The sequence below is a fragment of the Hydractinia symbiolongicarpus genome, chromosome 1, assembly GCF_029227915.1.
Source record: "Hydractinia symbiolongicarpus strain clone_291-10 chromosome 1, HSymV2.1, whole genome shotgun sequence".
Classification (NCBI taxonomy): Eukaryota; Metazoa; Cnidaria; class Hydrozoa; order Anthoathecata; family Hydractiniidae; genus Hydractinia; species Hydractinia symbiolongicarpus.
Window position 1 is genome coordinate 18,199,490 of NC_079875.1, and position 22,338 is coordinate 18,221,827.

General features: G+C 34.0%; 1 protein-coding gene across 1 annotated transcript; it reads right to left on the reverse strand.

Annotated features, from left to right (window-relative positions):
- Positions 1 to 247: 247 nt before the first annotated feature.
- Positions 248 to 19,505, reverse strand: LOC130644681 (cellular tumor antigen p53-like). The gene is made up of 16 exons (XM_057450387.1): positions 19,389 to 19,505; positions 15,746 to 15,834; positions 13,907 to 13,944; positions 12,856 to 12,908; positions 12,466 to 12,540; positions 11,578 to 11,640; positions 11,430 to 11,486; positions 9,917 to 10,032; positions 9,302 to 9,546; positions 8,906 to 9,122; positions 8,738 to 8,819; positions 8,485 to 8,629; positions 8,150 to 8,220; positions 7,575 to 7,675; positions 2,836 to 2,863; positions 248 to 1,322 (listed from the first exon to the last, which is right to left on the reverse strand). The coding sequence occupies exons 2-16, from the start codon at positions 15,832 to 15,834 to the stop codon at positions 1,173 to 1,175; spliced, it is 1,530 nt and encodes a 509-aa protein (XP_057306370.1). The 5' UTR covers positions 19,389 to 19,505; the 3' UTR covers positions 248 to 1,172.
- Positions 19,506 to 22,338: the final 2,833 nt, after the last annotated feature.

Genomic DNA, 22,338 nt, shown 5'->3' on the forward strand with positions numbered 1-22,338 from the left:
AAGCCTCTGAAAGGTATCGGACCTAAATATTTGGCATGCAGAGGCCCCTCACCCCCCCCCCCCCCCCCGATCGAATAGGGTTAAACATGTACAATTTACTTATCAAATTTTTTAAAAGATATTCTTTCCCCTTTGTTTAGCACACAAAAACTACTGGCATAAAACAAGCATGCAAAGTATCGTCACACTTGTAATACAAAACCTAAACTGTGTTCCAAAGAACGGATTTTTTGGAAACAATACATACTTGGACAACACAAAGAAATTGTTTCCAAAAAATATTACAATATTGCATAAAAACAACGTTGAAAATATATACATTGACATGTGACAAGACATCCACAGTTTAAATAGCAGCTATAACAGGTTAATATCTAGTCAATTTTTAACCTATTCAAATACGTAATAAAATTATAAATCACACAGAAACTGCGAAACTTACTAAACTTAATTTTTTTTACCTAGACCTAAGGGAACTTAAACCAGTTTAAGTCACTTGGGTCCATGATGTATGTTTTAGGCTAATTTACATGAGAATCTTTATCACTTTTTGAAATGTGGTTGGCGTTTGGATAAATTAATGGAAGTAAACTTCGAGCTAGGAGTGAAATATGTTTTTTTTTCAGTGAGCATGGTGTAAAGTCATAAATACAGGTCACCCCAGAAATGAAACATTATGTAAAAAGTGGCATTCTTTATTGTTGTGTAAAATTTACTTTGCCTTAAATACACTCCAGTCTCATGTAAACATGTTGTATCTGCTACAAAATATGAAGATCTGCTAAAAGGTAACTGCATCACCGGTTACCATCATAAATACAAGTGTTAATTTTTTTTAAGCATATTTGAGCATATTTTCTTACTTTAATTTTAATTATAAATGAAAACTATGATTATGTTCTAAAAGAAATGCTAACGTCTTGATCAATAAACGTTTTCTAGTTAAATATATCTATATTTATATGTTACTATAAAACTATAATGTCACCCTACAAAGGTGAAAAATTTTTCAGATATGCAAATACTCATAATTATAAACAGATATTAAGACGTAAGAAAAGTTGAGATACAAACTTTTATAAAATACAAACACTAAATAAGGTATCACATAAAAATACTCTAAAATAAAAAAAAATCCAAATAATAAAACGAAAAAAATTAACTATTTAGTATCATATTTTATTCTGGAAATCTATGTTTGCCTCCACCGTAACTTCTTTATATTGTCTACCATAATGTAAAGGATCACTAAGACTTCTCTTAATTTGGTTTGTTATTACTGAAGATGTGCTGCGAAGTTCTTCAGTCTTTATAGTTGCAAACTGAAATAAACAGATCAAACAATGCAATATTTCACCATTTTATATCAAAACACTTCGTACCTGTGAGATCCTATTAAATAATACAGTAAGTTATGACAGGCATAGTTGATGTTTCCATTTCCCTACAAAGTCACAGAAATATGAATATCTCAAATGTTAATCGACAGATTAAATGTCACGTCAAAAATATTAATTTAAATGTCAATCCCTTAAATTAAATTTCCATGCACTTATGAAAGCCAAATAATTTTGAAACGAATGAATGGACCGTCCGTGGCGGCCAGGCCAATTTATCCAATTCTGAACAGACAGGTTAATGAAGTCGTTAAGAGCTAATAAACCTTACAATCTCTACAACCGCGCGTCAAAAGCACATATACATTCTCTTGATCAGCGTTTCAAGCTTTACATAATAGAGGTAACAGCTAACCAAATTTCTGGAAATTTTTTTTGTGTGTATCAACAGGTCGTTTATTCATCATCAAAATTCATAAGTATAATAACAACACATCGTCCATACGATGTGTTGTTATTATAAATAAAGATCTATAAAAGTGTAATTTTATTTTTAAATCAGCAAGAACATAACATTAGAAGTAATTCAACTAGAAGAAAATGTCTTTAAATGTGTTTAAATCATTACATTGTAAAGACGAAAAAAATAAGGAATTAAAAAAAAAATTCTTACTTTTGGACCTAATCACCCTTTTTTATAAGCATAGGGCTGATTTTAGCTTAGCCTCAATATAATTAGAATACTGTAAAGTTGAGCCTGAAATTATGCTGATTGGTATGCTAATATATTTTTGTCTTTTTTGATTTTGTATTGTAAAATAGTTGTATTGTAAAAAATTTCTTTTGGTCCAGGATTTCGTTGTTAACAGTGAAACTCATTTTGATAGTATTTGAAATTTAATGTATAGTCAATGTGCAACCATCTAACCTGTTCCTATAATTTGTTACTATTTCTCAATAATGAAGTTAATTTGCAAGTATTCATAAAACTTGTTCATGTGTATAATGTTAGGGTTTATTTTGTTGTTTATAAATAATAACACTGTTCTAGCATCTGATATTCTGATCTGATCTTATGTTGTTCCCTTTTGTAAAAATTACTTTTGGCATAAACATTGAGTAACCAGATAAGTTTTCCAGCTTCAAGGTAATGCTTGCTTGAGCTTGCATATGCCCTTTAATGTTATGCCTATAAAAAATAGTGTATACAGAAAACTAATTTGAAAAAAATGAAGGGAAAAAACTGTTTAGGTAACTTAAATATTTAGACATTATTCAGCCATTTTTCTTTTATGCACATGGTCTGATCTTCAAACTCAACGAACTGCATGTGTACCAGCAAAGAAAAATCCAAGATGGTCAGGAAAACTTAGGCCAACAAGGATGACATATTAGTGTGTGTCAATCATTTTGAACATTGTGTCAACAATTAATATAATTAATAAAAACTTCTGACAAGCACAAGAAAAAGAATAAACAAGAACACTAAAAAACGTACTTTTTCTTCTTTCTGACGTGAAGAAGAGCTATAAATATAAATCAGGTATTAATTAGTTATCACAATTTTTAATTGAAGAGGTACAAAACAAATTCAAAAATACTTGTATAGCAAAAAGCATGCAAAACACTTGGTGGAAAAATAAGAACAATTTTTCGTAAAGCTGTATTTGAGTGGCAAAGAATAAACATCATTGTCACATTTATGATCACGTTATACATGCTTTCTTTTGTCCACCATTGTTTTTGGTTTAATTTTTTGCATTAATTTTGACCAAAGTGTCAAACAGAAACTTTGATTACCCTGTCATAGAATGCTTTGTTTACTAAGTCAAGTTTTGTCATAGTAGTTTAATGTTGGGCCAAATTTGATCCCGTCATAGATTTTCAGGTGACAAAAAAGAACATCTAATCATAGTCGTTATTTCTCCACTATGTCAAATTTATCACAAAGAAAGCAAAATTCTTGAACTAATTTTAGTTTAAAAAAATAAGTAAACATAAATCAAACATTCTGAGCCACTGTCATGTTCAACATACTTTCTTGTTTACTATGCTAAATTTTGTTAAAAACAGTCACTTAGACCAAGAAACCACTCATGTAACAAGGAAACTGTGCCTAAACAAGGCTCACAAGAGACAACGAAATGTTCTTATCATGACCCAAAGAGTCTATTTCAATAAATCGCTCAATTTCATGACTTATTTATGAAGGAAGTTAATATGGCGATGTTTATTATGCGAGAAGAAAATGGCGATATTTATTATGCGAGAAGAGAATAAAGACGTTTGAAATAAAACTAGGCCTCTAAAGGTTTATATGGAAAGAATTTAAAAGTTTTTTTTTGGATTTACGTATGCCATATAAGAGATTTTAGGGGGGTCGTGCTCTATTTGTGGCTATCGACGAAGGTTGCGACTCTTGTACATTCCGAAGTAATTTTATTGCTTATGCAGAGATTATTTTGGATTGGTTGGTTTATATGCAGAAAATTTGAACGTTTTTGGGTATTACACGTCCCGGCAAATTGCAACAATTTGCAAAACTTCTTATCAACACTCTATATCACCATGGTAACCACAATGTCTTATGCCGTAATATTAATAACATCACTAATTACTTTATGTATTGATTTTAACGATAGCATTGAGACCATTGAAATAAATGGAACGATTGTAAAAGGTGACAGAAGCTATAGTTACGTTATTAAAAGAGGTAAAGCAAGAGTCTCCTATTATAACAATACGTGTGCTACATTTAATATTATTTTGCAAAGTGGCGACGTGGAAACCAACCCAGGGCCCAAACCCCAAGCAACTAAGTGCATTAAATGTAGAGCAACTATCAGACGAAATCAAAAGCAGCTCGCCTGTGAAATGTGTTTTAATCGAACTCATGCAAAATGTGCCGATACCAACTTGACACATTCCATAATGAATTGTATTCCGGTAAAGTGGACATGTACTGACTGTACACACTTATTAATGCCGTTTGCGCGAGAGAATGATTTGAATTCAACTATTTCATCAACTATTTCAGGTGCAACATACAGCAGTCATCAACACGCATTGCATGAACATTATCAAAAATTGAGAGTACTGCACATAAACACACAATCGATGACATCTAATTTTAACGATTTACTGGTATTATTGGATGACCACCCATTTGACATTGTTTGCTTATCCGAAACATGGCTAAAAAATAATGCTAATTTATTGGAATACGTCCGTATACCTGGTTACTCAATGGAATATGTGAATAGAGACCAAATTCGAGGAGGGGGTGTTGGAATTTATGTGAACAGTTTGATCAAATATCGCATTCGAAAGGATATTAATGATATGTACGAAAATTTAGAGCATATATGGATCGAGGTAGATGGCCGAAACAAGCATAGTAAACTACTTCTTGGGGTCATATACCGCTCGGAAAGAATCATCTCCTTTTCTGACTGGTTAACTAAATTTGAAGATTTGATAACTTATATCCAAACAACATGGGATGGCCTGCTACTTATAACAGGGGACATAAACATAAATCTTCTCAAACCAGAATGTTGCCAAGTAAGACAGTACAACAATATTTTATTTGCATTCAACCTTAAACAGATAGTATCAAAGCCAACCAGGACGACTCCTTTAAGCGCAACATTGATCGATCATATGATAATTAACAATAATACCAAAATTGCACATACTGATGTATTACCATGCGAAACTATTAGTGACCATGATGGACCTTACGCTATCATCAACATTAAATACGATAAGTTTAAACCTCGATATAAAATGATAAGAGATGAAAGGCAGTTTGATAGGGAATCTTTTGTGTCGGATTTCTCGAACCTACCGACATCAGTTATATACGCTATAGATGATCCAGAAGAAAAAGTGGAGATACTTCACAAGTTCATGCAAGATTGCATTGATAGACATGCCCCGTTAAGAAGAACAAAAATAACAAGACCACCATCTCCATGGATTCATAATTTAAACATAAAAAGTGACCAAACGAAGCGAAATAAACTTCGAAAACTTGCTCATGAAACTAACGATCAAATGATATGGAACGAATTTCGACAACTTAAAAACTCTGTTAAGAAAAAGATCAAGAAAGCTAAAGTTTCCTTTTATAGAAAAGCACTTAGTTCTAAAAACTCGAAAGAAGTGTGGAACACTATCAATCGAATTTTACATCCTCCTTCGAAGCCTCTTCATTTTGACGCTGATAGTGTAAACACTTTTTTTGCCGGAACAGCTGAGCGAGTTACTGGATCAATTCCAAAATCTGAAATTGATTTAAAGGAAGTACTCCAAACATTACCACCATCGACTTCCAAAATGTTTCAACTCAGACATGTTAAGTATGAGGAGGTACTTAAAGAACTTAAAGGACTACGTAACGATATATCAACTGGGTTTGATGATATACCAGTGAAATATGTTAAATTACTAGCAAATGAAATTTCTTCTGTTCTAACACATATTATAAATACGTGCATTGAGAAAAAATGCTTCCCGTGTCAATGGAAAGTGGCAAGAGTCGCACCTATTCCAAAAGTGAATGTTCCTACATCAATAAAAGAACTACGACCGATCTCCATCCTTCCTATTTTATCCAAAGTATTTGAACGTCTTATCCTTACACAAATGATAATCTTTATCGATGAGAAATCTTTATATTCCGAAACGATGTCCGGGTACCGAAAAGGACACTCCTCGACTACTTTGTTGATGAAACTTAGAACGGATATCAAAGAAGCAATGAGTAAAAACGAAATCAGTCTTGTAGTATTAGCTGACTTTTCGAAAGCCTTTGATACTGTTCAATATGAAACTACAATGAGGAAACTCAACCAAATCGGTTTTTCCAAAGAGTTTGTTGAACTAATTTTGAGTTACTTGTGTGGCAGAAAACAAATTGTGCGAATTAATGATAAGACCTCTGAATTTTGTAACATCACATCTGGTGTGCCGCAAGGGTCAATATTAGGCCCTGTTATTTTCAATTTATACGTCACTGACCTGGAAATGCATTTGACAACGAGTACGTTACAGTATGCTGACGACACCACTTTGTTTACGTCCACAAAATTAAATAATCTTGCGAAGGCAAAGGAACAAATAAACGGAGATATAATTCAACTTCAAAGATGGTCTACAAATAACAATCTTGTTCTGAACAAGGAAAAAACAAAGTTAATGGTGTTTTCAACATCACAAATGTCAAAACGACACAATCTCAACGACCTCGATTGTACTGATATCAAACTGGATGACTTCCAGATTGAAAGAGTTCCAACATGGTCTGTATTGGGTGTTAAATTAGATGAACACCTAAGTTGGAATGATCATGTACAGAGTGTAGTATCGTGTTGTCATGGCATCTTATCTATATTACGTAAACTAAAACGCATGGCACCATTTAAGTTACGAAAACAATTAGCTGAAATGCTAGTCTTGTCAAAATTAGACTTTAACGACACTGTTTATATTCCATTAACAGCCATCCAAATTCGAAAGCTGCATAAAGTGATGATATGTGCAGCCAGCTTTGTATGGAATAAGTACAGCCATACTAAAGATATAACACGTTTAGGTTGGTTACCTATTAAACAAAGACGAGAATGGCATTTGATGATCACAGCCTTTAAAAGTGTACATCAGAATAATTGGCCAAAGTATTTGAAAAATGAAATTGTTGTTCACAAAAGAACTCTTCGAAATGCTGACGAAATTCGATTAAAGACATCACTTCGCAAAAACACTTTCGAAGATGTAACAACTACGTCTTTCAATCGACTTCCTAAAGACATTCGCTCGATTAAAAAGCTGATAACATTTAAAAGAGAGACAAAATTATTTTTACTGAAAGAAATTTAAGTAAATTTTTGTGGATCATTCTGTTGTTATGCGTTAATTGACTTTTCCTTACTCAAATCGCGCACTTTCTCTTCTGTGTTTTTGTTTTTGTTTTTGTTTTCTCGTCCGTTTCTTTTAACAATATTATCATTAGTATTTTTTTTAATATATATTAGTAATTTCTTTTAGTGTAAGCATAATGTATATATATACATATATTTTAAATTTTATTAATCTCCTTGTTTAAAATTTTCTGGATGAAGAGCTATGTATATTTGTATATGGATATGCCAGAATATAGTCTTTTAATAATAATAATAATTAATAATTTCAGGAATGATTTCATAAAATACAGTTCACACCCAAATAACTTACCCTTGTTCGGCATAAGGTCCCTTAGCTATGCTAATTTCACCTGAGGTTGCCATTAATGATGCCATGTGTAACAGACACTGTGCATTTGCTAAACCTTTAACCTAAAAACAAAAACAGTGATATTAATTGTAACACTCTAACATGTATATTTCTGTTTGTTAAGGCTAGACCTAAATATATTGTTAACTAACAAGATACTTCTTATGTCGGTTTTACATTAGTGTTCACAGGAAGCAAGTAAAGAATGCCAAAAAGGACAAGGTTTTTTCCAACAAAAGTAAAATGGAAACATTCTAACTGAAAACAACAAAAACATTAATGGATCTACCTAGATATAAACGTCAGAAAAGTTTAAAAATCTGTATTTTTGAACCGTTTCCACTTATTTTGCCCACAAATCCACTATTATAGGGCTGGAAGAAAATTCTTTAAAAAACAGACTTCGTAACATTTAAGGCTTGATTGTTCTCATCTTTGTGCAAAAAATAAGAAAAAAACTAATGATCTAATTGTAAGAAAAGCTGGTCATTTATGAACTGCACCTGTACATGTAGTAGCTCCTACAAAAGCCTTACCAAAGGTAGTTTGATACGATAATAGTTTTCATCATCTTCTCCAACATCATCAAAAATTGTTAATAGTTTTCCTAGAGTAAAAGCGAAAAAAAATGTTTAGATAGTGAGTGTATCACTAAGAAAATCTTCATCTACAGTAAAATATAGTTGAAATAAAGCTGTGAAAAAAGACAGATATAATTTTACTAAGGTCATACTACTTCTGAGTTGAAATATCACTATATCAATAAATGGACTGTATGATACAGGGTATTCAATTGGTCTGCATGTAATTGTTTAGCAGTAAAATGTTTTGTTCCCAAATGATAAAAAAAAGACAATTTTCAAATGTATACCTTTGGGTTTATGTTTAGCATGCAGGCTACTAGAGCTAGGTTTTTCTATCATTTCTTTGTTTGTTTTACTTTGTTGATCCCTTTGTTGAGGTGGAGCTAAATTAGCATCATTGCACATTGATTCAGCAGAAGTCGAAGCTTGCATCTATACAAAAAAAAGCTTATTAAATTTCTCTGAAAGAAACATAAAAGTCGCCATAATATTAACACCTGATATCCCATTGACAATTGCTTTCGACAATCCTATACGTACTTTAGATTCAGCAGTTTTTCTGTCTCTGCCAGGGCTTGAGCTGATCCGTATATCTACTGAATCATGACCCTGCACTTGATCTCTAAACAAAGTGTTGAGTTTACCAATTTATGAGTAGATAATAATCAAATTCAACTCACGCTAGACACAACTGCTTTTAATTCTTACTTGACATAAAGCAGGAAGTATAACACAACTGATCTTCGGTTAATTCCACCTTTACATGAGGTGGAACAGGTCAGTTTAAAATTTTCCCAAAATTTATTGCAACGCAATTTTCCACTATCTGGGCGAAACGAGACAACATAGTGTCCTGTGAGATCACACTTTTCATAAGAGGTGTCACCTTGAACTACTTGCAAAAGATGTTCAGAGTGCGTATTGCCTGCAAAAGAAGATTTTAGATATATCATAACACAAATATTATAAAAGTAATTCAAACAACATCCCAATACCTTCTTATTACAGAAGCATACGGATGTAAGAACAAAATCAACACAATCCACTAAAAACCTCTTTTTGCAAGCATTAAAATACCATGTTTCCAAAAACAAATTTAATTACCTTCATCTTGCATTAAATGCCACGGACATTTTTGTACAACATCATGCTTAAGACTTTCCTCTTTGTATTTTAGAAATGCTCGTATTTTAGTATCTTTTACAGGAAGGTCAATCTTTGTGTGAAAATGAATAGGAACAGGACAACCATGACGAACGAATAACTTTTTTAATAATTTGGAGTAAGTGAAAGCACAGCTTTTGGTTGGTGGTTTTAAAGTGTCCTCAAACTCAATACCAAAGTTGTACCTACAATGTGTAATAAAAATATACGAAGTCTTCTATCTTTTTATTAAACCTAAGAAATAAACACTACAAAAATGATTTTACCAATTGAAATAGTACACAATGAACATAAAGAATTAGTAAATACCAAAACTTAATGCTTTTCCTTAGCTTACATTTTCTTGCAGTATCTAACCCGTATACGTCTGTCTCACAAAATGATACTAATAGCCAGATGCACATAATGCGGTATAAAAAAGACAGGTGACCCTGTTGGTTACCAAGGTTAATGACTAATCTTGGAATAAACAGAAGTATAGTAAGTATGAATTTATAAAAAAAAGAGATCATGTGGATAAAAAGAAATCATATAGGAAAAGACAATTTGTCATACTTTCCAGTTTTTGGTATAGTTCCTAAATCCGGCACTTTGGGATGAGCTGCCACATAAGAATCATAGACCACAGACATTGGTGTTTGAAGCGTACGATTAGTGTAACTTGCCATTACCTATACAAGAAAAAATTTCTTTAGCCAATAAAACTACATGTTAACCTGCCTCACATCAAATAGTTTTTTTCTACAATCTATCTCACCTTGATCTAGAAAAAAAGGTGCTACAAATTAAACCAATGCCCCTTGGCAGGAGTGATTCAAATTTTAAATTTGTTTGAAAATAGTATTGTCACATGGATGATGACGATGATGATGATCATGATGAGGAGGAAACAAATACATATGCTAACAAATGAGGTAAATTTGTAAGACACAGTGGATATACAATTTGCAGTGGGTAATATTGTGCATACCAGCAAATTTTACAGTGCTTATTTTAGGATGTAAAGCAAGAAATAGATCAAAAGAATGTCTAAAAAAGTAAAGCTCTAGACAAAAAGTGTTACAAGTTGGAAATAAGTGAACTACATCCTTTGATGTCATGCAGAACACTCAATTTACATACTCCTATGTACAAAAATTTGGCTGTCCAATACACAATACAACTTTTGTGTTCTTGGGGTATTTTAGCAGGCTCACTGTATATAAATCTTTCTCTTAAAAAGTTGTTTAATATTTTCAGAGATTGTTTATTTTTTTACTTACTTTCCACCAGGAGACCCTAATTTTTCCTACCACGGTGAAATCGAAATAGCTGAGGTGTAAAAATTATGCTGGGTCGCTAAAATACTGACCCTGCTTTTTTATTGGTTACTTCTATTATTCTTTACTCACATGATCATTTTTGGGAAATCCTTTGTTTTGAATGCAAATGGCCTCACACACTTACACAAATATAGTTAACAGGGTAAGACATGACCACGCTGGCTTTGTGCTCATTTTTTATTTTAATTTGGGATTTGCTCTGAGAAATTATTTTGTGTTAATTGGTGGATTTGAATTTTAGAGATTTGATCTGATATATTCGTTTGCGTCTAAGCTTTTGCTGACATGTAATCGAGGCTGCCATCTATATTTTTTTGTGGCAGGTAATATATCTACCAAATCACAAAGATAGTGATTCAAAAGACGTTTTTTACCATTTTAATAAGAAGCTTATTCCTCGTCAATGCTCAAAAAATTTTTACTGACACTCAAAATTATCCAGAATACTTGATAAAATGCAAAAAGAAAGCTTAACAACAGTTTTAAGTTTGAAGAAGTAAGCACATCAAGATAGTTAAAAACTATGAGAGCAGATGTTAAATTTACAAATCTAAATTTGCATGACACACTAACCTGAAGATCAACTTCTTTGACCTGAGTCAGATTTGGAAAAAGCATAAATGATATGAAAATTTTTAGAGTTTACATCACTGTAATTTTTCTCGATGACATGTCTAATATAATAATTACATTTAAAGCAAAACAACTAACAATTTTTTTATCAAAAACAGTGAAGGTATACATACTAATTGGTTGTAGGTATTGCTACTGTTGGCAGGACGTACTTGTGTATAATTCTGCTCCTAAAATTTTAAAATTTAGTGCATTAAGCAACATAACTTATGATCAATAGGTTAAAAAATTTTTCATAGCAAGTAAGTTTTAAAAATATACCTGATTTGAAGTGAATTTTTGTTTTTTTCTCTGAGGTTCGCTTGTAACATCTTCATTGGACACCTAATCAAACATTCATACATACGATTAAACAGGAAATACAAAGTCATTAGAATTCCTTAGTAAACAACACATATAGTTGTGATACTAGAGATAACGTTCCAAATGTTGTTTACACAGTATATATTAAATTTAAGTTTGCCAATACTTTATTTTTTCTATGACAAAATGAATAGGTGGTAAGGATGTCTGCAGTAAGAAATATTGTTTTAGTTCCCCAAGTTATAACATCATTATCATCATCAACATTTAGGCTTCTAATAATAAAAAGGTGAATATGTGAGGAAATAAAGCCTGCCTTGCATAAATAAATGATTACAAGTTGAATTAAAATGAAATAGCGATATACAATATCTTTTGTAAAAATTCTATAAGTTTTTCATATTTATGTCACCTCTGGTAATTGTCTGCTAATTAAGCATTTAATTAATTCCTCTTTATAGCCCCTGGAGGGCTTATTAAATTCTAGAGGTTTTAGACAGAGGGCTAAATAAAAGGAGGGGTTCTAAATAACTTTTTGAGTCGCTGAGGGTGGGGGCTTATTAGAAGGGAGGGCTGAATAAAAGGAGGGGCTAAAAAAGGGGAATTACGTTGTTTTGCACAAGAAAGTATAAAATATGTGTTATGCTTTTGCTGTGAAATATTTGTTGTTTCAATAAATACTTGTACATTGCTCTGTCATAAAAAGAAACATTTATCATAAAAAACAGTTAGCAGGAAATTATTTTTTATAGCCTAAAGTTGACAATTTTTTTTTATGGTCAGTGTTCACAGCTCATACAGACGTTGGTAGAAATGTGAAAGGCAATGGTTCAGCATATTAAATACCTCTGTATATGAAGTTATAGCTGAATTCTGCTGTGTAGTGGAATAACTAAGTCCAGGCATTATCATAACTGGACTCTAAAAAAAAATTCACGGGTAATTAATTTAGCATGTGTCTATTGTCTACTGTTATATGAAAAACATATTGGTTTTATTTATTCCCGCTTTAATTGAATTAACAACAAAACGTTTTGACGAAAAGAACAAAGAATTTTATGGGTAATTTTGCTCACTATTTCGCTGTTTTTTATTCGGTATCTATAGTGAATTTTTCCACAGGACCAAATACTAGTTTTGGAATATTAAGAAAACATCCAAACACGTAAAAAGGTATAGTAATAAAAATGTATTAGTACTAAGAAGTTAATAAAAAGTAACTAAGATTTAACATACTTTAACTTCTTGTTTCACCAAGAATTCCTGATTTCGCACATTGGCAAACACATCTGTTAAAAAAAAATTTTATTATTACAATGAAAAACAAAGAAAAACACACAATTAGAAAAATAATAAATCCTGATGAAGGAGTTGTTTAATTTCCGCTGATGAAGATTTTCTCACTTTAAAGTCATGATTCCCATTGTGAATAAAATAAAATATATTGATGTAATTTTTCATGTCCTAGCAATGATTGTTAAGAAATTATTTCTTTTCAATTTGAATGCTATTCTAATCAATTTATATATATCATTTTAATCACATGCTGCACACTGCTTGTTTGTTTTAAGGAGTGGTCTAGTGGGTTTTTAAATCTAAAATTTGGATTCAGTGACATTAAATTAGCTAAAATAGTTTGTTCTTTTATTTTAATTTACTTAGTTGCTTCAAATATTAGAAGATCCAATGAGAAAAATCTGGTATTTTTAAAGTATTTTGATGTCATGACCATTAGAAATTTAATGTGATGTAACTACAGAAACACAATGATTCTTGGTGTATGTGTATGTAGAAAATTTTGTTGTCAGAAATATAGAAGAGGGATTTGTTATTGCTTAAAAGTTATAGTTTACTGTTTAGATGGTCAATTAGTTTTTTTTAAGTTTTTGACAGTGTTGTTTATCGTTGAGGTGATTTACTCTACTGCAATGAAGAAAAGCGTAATATCTTATTCCCTTGGTTTTTTTATATGCGTAAAATTTTCAGTAGCTACGTGATAAACAATGTTGTGTTTATGGAAATAAATAAAAAGCTTACAAATTTTTAGTTATTGTCCATTCACTACAAGATTTTAAATATTTCATTAGAAATGCTTTGTTTGCCTACTGCTGCACAATAAATATTACAAGTATATGTCACAATTTTTTTTCTCTTCATATCGTTGGCCATTTACACTTTGAAAAAAAGCATCTACCTTGGTACATATATTTTTGATTTGTGTATTGTCAAAATCTTTGATCTCTTAACACTATTTTTTCAAGTAATAATTTTAAATTAAATGACTTACCACCATCAGGAACATCATCCTCCAACAAGTATTTGAATCTAAAGGTAAGTAAAAAACATCAGATAAATCAAGCTTGGAAGAACTTATAAGTGATTACTCTATTAACGGAAATCAATGATTAGTAATTGGCAAGAACAAAAATAAGATTAATGCATTTTCAATTGGACTATAAATTATACACGACTACTGCAGGTTAAGTTTGAGAAAAATTAAAAAGTTTATCAACTTTATTCAAACACCTGCTTCTGGTTTTCCACTGGTTAAAAAGTTTCATTGAGAGGCATACCGATTAAGCGCCCAGCATTTTTTAAGCACCTCCCTTTAATAAGCGTCCAGGTAATTCCCTCAAAGTTTAATAAGCGTCCAGCACTTATTAAGCGCCCTCTTGAATAAGCGCCACCTGATAAAAGGGGGTGCTTAATCAAAAACTACCTTGAGAAACTGGGCGCTTATTTGAAAATATTAATTTCTTATATTGAGAATGAAAAAACACAAATTTGTTATACAATTTCCTATACAATTTTTCTAAAAAACCCTAAAAAAACCAAACTTCATTTTGTTACATTTTTTCTTCAGTTTTATTGTTCAAAAAAAAAAAAAAAAAAAAAAATTGAAAATTACTATAAGGAAAAAGCGCCCATGATTAAGAGCCCATGCAAAATATCCAAAAATTTTATAACCGCCCAGGGCGCTTGTTCGGATCATTACGGTATATATATTTTCATTATAACAAATATAATATAAAAGCTTTAATAGTTTTAAAGTTCTGATTGCGCTTTCATGGTTTTAGGACAAAATAAAACATTAATTAAGCACACATGTACGCATTTCAATTGTTTAAGAACACCATACAGTGTTTTTTAAGCTGGGAGATGTTCAACAAGTACAGTACCGCTTGAATGTAACTTTATAAGTACGCGAGTTTTACGACCTCATGTAATGATCTCATGCCTACATAAAGAACCTTCACATATCTTCTGTATATTTTGTGTGTGAAATATAACATTTAGCTTTGTGTGAAATAAAATAAAATTGCACGCACGCATTCGTAAAACATGAGCATCAGCGAAAAGCATTAATAAACGAATGGTTTGACATTGCTGCCCGTGAGTAAAAACAATAAATACTTAAATCCTTGTTAAATTATATTTTCTTCCGTTGATCTCTTGACGACTATATTATAATACCTGTATACGTCTGTCCATCTGTTTGTCACACAAAATGGTAGCTTAGCCGCGGAAAATGCGAGGCGCACGTAATGCAGTATAAAAAGGATGGGCAAACCCGTGGATTTTTACACGGGCTAAAAACAAACGCAGTTCACATGAGCTAATTAAATTTCGCAAACAAGACATGAACTCTATTGTTTTCATTTTAGCATTCTCACCTTATATTGAATGAAATGCTGAGTGCCGATGCAAATTACAAAGGCTGGCATATTTAGAAAGTAAAGCTAATTAAAATAAAGCGCAACAACATGCTTTTAATTCACAATTTACGTTGTTATCTTTACTTTAAGTAGTTAAAATGCTACATATAAATGGAAATATGAAGAAAGTCTAAATAGAGGAACTTTTGTAACTGCCTGCATTAACATGAGCGTGCGTTCATCATTGTTTCCCAAGAATAGGGTGTTGTTTTTCAGGTCCCTCCAGTATATCCCCATTTTTCTTTCAAAATGACAGGCTTGCACTCAATACATGAACACCACCCCATAGGAAGGGCTATTAAAATTCTTATTAAATATTATAACAGACATTCATACAGCACAAGTATATATTCTTCAATGTAAATTTTTAGAATCTTGTCTAAATGTATGAAAAGCATAACAACACTTACTCTTGGCTCATGCCAGGTTGTAATTCCCTAATGAGCTCATGCTCACCCTGGCTGAGGGGCATTTCTGTCTCAGTATCTTCATCATCCATCTAAATAAAAACATATTACTTTAGGCCAAAACGGTTTTACAAAGTTAGATAGAGAATTCACTATTTTTTAAAAGAAAGATTTTATAAGAACAAAAGATTCATACTTTGCAATAAAATGATAACAAAATTAGATCACTAGAAAAAAAAAACAGTCTAATTTTTTGCATAATATAAATGGAGCTAAATGAATATTTAGTCAATAAATACATGACACATGGGTCAGTCCAATTTTAGCCATAAAGAACTGAGGTTGTTAGACCTCCACAAGAACTTCTCCCACATGTTTCAATTGTGGTCAGCAAGGACATTTTGCTACAAATTGCCCCTGGTCTTCCAGTGCAGGTGGGTTAGGCCCCGCGTTTCGGAATGCTTCCCAGCATCTTACCGCAAGCAACTTCCACCAGGTCAGATTTCCATTAACTCCCAGGGTGTTCTGGCAGTTCAATAGAGGCATGTCATGTTCCAATACATGTCCCTTTCCAAGTGCCCCCATTGCTCTGAAAACCACCCAGGGCATCGTTGCTCATTTAGGCTCTCTCAGCCAAGTACCCAATAACTTTTTTCCGATTAAGTCCTTTGTTTACACCCCTGTAAATGTCTTATTATTGGACAAATTATTAGTTTCACATCCCAATCAGGTCTTAGTCAACTTTATCCTTTCTGGCTTTAGCCATGAGTTTAAACTTGGGTACCAACATGGACAACTTTTTCCATCAACGTCTAACAACAAATCCTCTATGGAACATGCAAGCAAAGTCAATGAGGCTATTTTAAAAGAGTTAAATAGAGGGCATACAGTTTGCCCTTTTGATCGCCCTCCTCTTCCTAGTTTTCATTGCTCCCCATTGGGTGCAGCGCCTAAAAAAGATGGTTCCATCCGGGTAATTTTAGACCTCTCATCACCACAAGGATTCTCGGTTAACGATGGCATTTCTAAGGACACTTATACTGTTACATAATTCTCATTTGACGATGCCATTGATATGGTACGTGAACTTGGCTGAGACTGCTTTCTGGATTCTTCAGTACCTTGCTGCCATTCGGCAGCTACTTCATTATTTAGATGACTTTATTACAGGTAATTCCTCAAAAGCTGCCGCCAAAATATCATCAATTTAATTCAACAGGTCTTTAACTGCCTTGGAGTTCCTTTAGCCCCGAAAAAAATTGTTGGTCCATCCCGTGTCCTGACCTATTTAGGCATTGAAATTGATACCACTGAATTCGTTATACGTTTACCTGAAGACAAATTTGATGCTATTTTGTCCTTGCTAAGAGTGTGGAAAGGGAAGAAAAAATGCACAAAAAAGGAGCTACTATCACTCATAGGATTGTTGTCCTTTGCATGCAAAGTTGTCAAATGTGGTCGCATTTTTTTGCGCAGGTTCATTGACCTTTCTACTACTGTAAGTAGCCTTTACTATCACATCTCCGTTACATCGGAATCCCGCAAGGACATTTAGTGGTGGCTGAATTTTTTACCCAGTTGGAACGGAATGGCGGTCATCCAAACAACATTCTTCAAATCAAAAAGTTTAAACATGTTTATGGATGCTTCCATGAGTGGTTTAGGCGGTTTTTACAATGGGAAATGGTTTCCCATCCCTTTTCACAACACCAACAATTACAGCATTACCTTTCTTGAATTGCTTGCGGTTGTTATAGCAGTGCATTCGTGGGGCGAGAAGTGGTCTGATACCCAGGTTATCATTTTTATAGACAAGAGGCCATTGTCCGCATATGGAGTACTGGTTCGTGCAAATGTGAGCAAATCATGAAACTAGTTCGCTTGTTGTTTTATTTTACAGCAAATCACAACATAAATGTGCTAATGCGCCATATTTGTGGCACTTCTAATATTTATACCTACGACCTACTCTTGCGTTTACAGGTCGAAAAGTTCAAGGAGCAGTGCCCATACGCCGAAGAGCTTCCTACTCCTATCCCCTCGTCAATCCCCGTATGCTTAGTGTGACAATGAATTACCTCTTCGATGCTGCTCTATCGCCAAACAGGCGACTTACCTACCGTTCTGGACATCCTACAGAATGTTTTGCCACTACGCCTCTATCCGGATTTTCCGCTGATTGAATCCAACCTTCAGCTCTATGTCACTTTTATGTCAACGCGAGTCAAATATGCAACTATTAAGGTGTACTTGTGAGGGATACAGTACCAAAGTCTAATCTGTGGATTTTCCAAAAGGATATCTGACATGGGAAAATTGTACTATGTAATAAGGGGTATTCGGCAAACTGAGAATGTCATAAGCCGCCAGAGACTGCCAATCACGCCCTCTCACCTACACAACATGCTTAGATTTATCAACAATTCATGTTTTTTATTTTGTGACAAAGTTTAACTTTTCACCTTGCAACAATACTCTTTACATGACTATCAAAAGTTCTAAAACAGATCCCTTTAGGAAAACATTTTAAATTAGGTTTGGGAGGATTAATGGTGATTTGTGTCTTGTCAAAGCTTTCTCGCAATTTCTTGCGTACCGAGGTACTCCTCAGGGTCCTTGGTTTGTTCTCTCCAACGGCGAATTTGTTACTAGGAAGTTAGTTTCTGCCTTTGTAAAAATTAGTGTAAATGGGCCTGATCTCAATACGCATAGCTTTAGGATTGGTGGGGCCTCTGCCGCAGCATCTTGCGGTATTCCAGACTCTGCCATTAAGATCTTAGGCAGGTGGTCCAACGACTGTTATCGCCGATATATCCATCTTCCCAATAAAGTGTTAACACAGTGGTGTTCTAAAATGGCCAACCTCAATGACGTGCCTAAGTTGTGGGACATTTAATCCATTTAAATTTACAGAGTGATCTTTGTTATTTATTGTAATTATAATTGCTAGACTAGGTCCTGTGGTTACGTACACAATTCATGTCGTAATATGGACTTTATATATGTCATGTATTATGACTTTGTGTTATTTTGGCTATAGACTGTTATTTGCTTTCTATAGCTATTGTAAAGTTTTACTGTATCTAGCCTCCTTTGTATGTATGTCGTTGACGCATATAAGCCGGTACTCTTAATGACTGACTTTTTCCTACAAATACCCACACTAATTTGGGGAAAATTGGGATGTCGGGCTTCCTACATCAGCCATATAACATTTGGACAGATGCATGTGTGAGGCTTGTGTATCTTATTATTACTTGATGTTATTAACACTTATTATCATTACAGTGAGGCACACCCTTTTATGAATCCTGATATTATTATTATGTGGTAACACACGCTGGGCCAATACTGGACCAGCTTGTGCATTCCACCTTTAGCTCATGATTATTGATAACACACGTTTATTGGGTGCAGAAGACACCATATGTGATTATCGATTTATAGTGAAGTGCAGTGTACCTTCATGATTAAAGTGGAAGAGAAACAAATATCCTTCATGCATAAGAATAAATTATTAAATAAGTATATAATTAATAAACTAAATAATTAAATTTTGCCCTGGGCAAGCATTTTGGTGTGATTACCTTGTTATGATTACTAGCAGCATACGTTATCTGTCCCGCCTTACTAATTATTTTCTTACCCGGCATCCCGATCCATTCCCCAAATTTACAAATTGTGTTCCATGCGTATGATGTTGTATACCAAAAATGTGCCATAATACAATATTCTCGATAGACTTTACTATTAACAACAAAATAAGGACAAATTATCAGTTTGGGGCCTCATACTTGGAAACGGGTAAAAATAACTGATGTCATCTCCTGCGCGGTAATTGATTTACTTATACTTTGGTTCTCAAAATTATTGAAAATATAATCGTCAGGACAACAAGATATTCAAATGTCCATATGGCTAACGCAAAGCTATGTCTCTTTACACAGTGAATCAGTTATTAAATTGGGTAATAAACTGAAACTATATACTAAAAGCATATTACAAAAGCATATTACACCTTCTTAAGAAGGGAGAACCAGCGCAATGAGGTATTCAAGATAGCAAAGCAAATGAAGAAGACTAATCAAGATATTGTAGGTGAGAAGTGTATACGTAATGATGAAGGTGTTTTGGCTATCACAGATGAGGAGAAAAGGGTAGGTTGGAAGAATCATTATCAGAGGTTGCTTAACACTGAGTTTGATTGGGACGAGGATAATTTGTCTGATGATGATGTCGTAGAAGGGCCAGCTATGCAGATCAAGACAGAATGGGTAGTGGAGGCTATTAGGAAATTGAAGATTGGCAAGGCTGCAGGAGTATCAGGTATTGTTGCAGAGATGGTAAAAGCATCTGGATATATTGGAGTTGAGCTTATTACAAGTCCTGCTAACCAGATAATAAAGGATGGTGCTATTCCGAGTGAGTGGCAGTCGAGTGTAATAGTGAATTGTTTCAAGGGCAAGGGTGATGCATTAGAAAGGGGTAACTATAGAGGTTTGAAGTTGGTTGATCAAGTAATGAAAGTTATTGAAAGAGTGATTGATAAGTTACTTAGAGAAAGAATTAGATAGATAGATAGATGTGCATATTTTACATGGCTAGCCTCACAAATATCGAGGGATATACCCTGTCTATTATTTCCAGGAGGGGCCATGGCGTAGATGGAGAGTCCTAGAGTATTTAATGCTCATTTTGAGCTACGCAGACCCAATTAGAGCCCGCGCTCTACTAGACAACTCCCGGCAACATCCAACGGCCCACACAGTGTGCCATCTTCCCAATTTCCCTCACATGGCTTGGGTTAACCCGGGGCTATGGTAACATTCACTCGCCCATGTTGAATCGCCGTCAAGAGGAATCGAACCCCGGTCTCCCGCACAGAGTACGAGAGCTATAACCACTAATCTACGGCGCCATAATTGGCGTAGAATTGATATAGATAAGATGCAATTTGGTTTTGTTCCAGGGCGTGGCACTACAGATGCAATATTTTTACTCAGACAGCTTCAGGAAAAGTATTTAGGAAAGGGAAAGAATCTCTATTTTGCCTTTGTAGATTTAGAGAAAGCTTTTGATAGAGTGCCACGTAAAGTTATTTGGTGGGCTATGAGAAAATTAGGTGTGGATGAGTGGCTAGTTACGATGGTTCAGTCTATGTACAGCAATGCTAGAAGTCGTGTCAGGATTAACGATTCACTTAGTGATGAATTTAGTGTAAATGTTGGTGTACATCAGGGTTCTGTACTTAGTCCTTTGTTGTTTATTCTAGTCTTAGAAGCGCTGTCGATGGAGTTCAGAACAGGTTGTCCATGGGAGTTATTGTATGCAGATGATTTGGTTCTCATAGCAGAGTCGATGGAAGAATTAGTTGAAAAGTTTGAGAAGTGGAAGAAAGGACTAGAAGAGAAAGGGCTGAAGGTAAACACAGCAAAGTCTAAAGTCATGAGAAGTAGCATTGCAGCCAAGTGTGACCTTGTAGTTGGAAAGTGGCCTTGTGGAGTTTGCAGGAAAGGGGTTGGTAGTAACTCAATTTTTTGTCAGACTTGCAAGCATTGGGTACATAAGAAGTGCAGTAGTATTAGTGGAAGGTTAAGAGCTGGCATACAGTTTGTATGCAAGCGTTGCAAAGGTGAGATTATAGAGAATGAAGTATTTCCAGCTTTAATGATGTACAACAGTGGCTCGTTAGAGATAGTTAAGAACTTCTGTTACTTAGGTGATATGTTGGGTAGTGAAGGGGTGTTGGAAGAAGTGTTACTTGCAGGATAGGTTCTGCTTGGAAAAAGTTTAGAGAGTTGCTTCCTTTATTGACTAGCAGAGTCCTGTCAATTGAGGTAAAAGGTAGGTTGTATGAGGCCTGTGTAAGAAGTGTTATGTTGTACGGTAGTGAGACATGGGCAGTGAAGCAGGAAGATCTTGACCGTTTAAAAAGGAATGATATGAGAATGGTTAGGTGGATGTGTAATGCCAGTCTGAGAGACAGAAAGAGTTCAGATGAGCTAAGAAGCAGGCTAAGTCTCCGTAGAATTAAAGATGTTATCCAGATAAGAAGATTGAATTAGCTGGGGCACTTGGAAAGAATGGAGGAGGATAATTGGGTAAGAAAGTGTAAAGACTTAATAGTTCCTGGGGCAAAGCCCAGAGGCAGACCGAGAAAGACTTGGCAGGAGGTTATAAGGACAGACTTGATAGAGAGGAAGTTGAGTTTCTAACACAGTCTAGATCAGATTGGAAGAGGGTCGTTAATATACCCCGTCCAACCCATGCTAGCATGGAAAACGGACGTTAAGCCGGGAATGATGATGATGATGATGACACCGCAGAGTACAATTATTCACTTGCGAATATAGGAGACATGTCCCTGCTCAGCAACCCCTATTGATGGCAAGTTATGCAAAACATTTCTTAGCCTTAATATGATGCTTTATTTACCCACATTGGGTAATAAGCTAGACCAATGGGCTATCTTTCTTTCTTGTCTGGAATATAAATTTAGGGTTTCATATGAAAATTAAAAATAAAATTTTCCCACCCTGAATTTTCAATATTGCCGTTTTTAACACTGCCTACTTCTAATTTTTTGTCACACACTA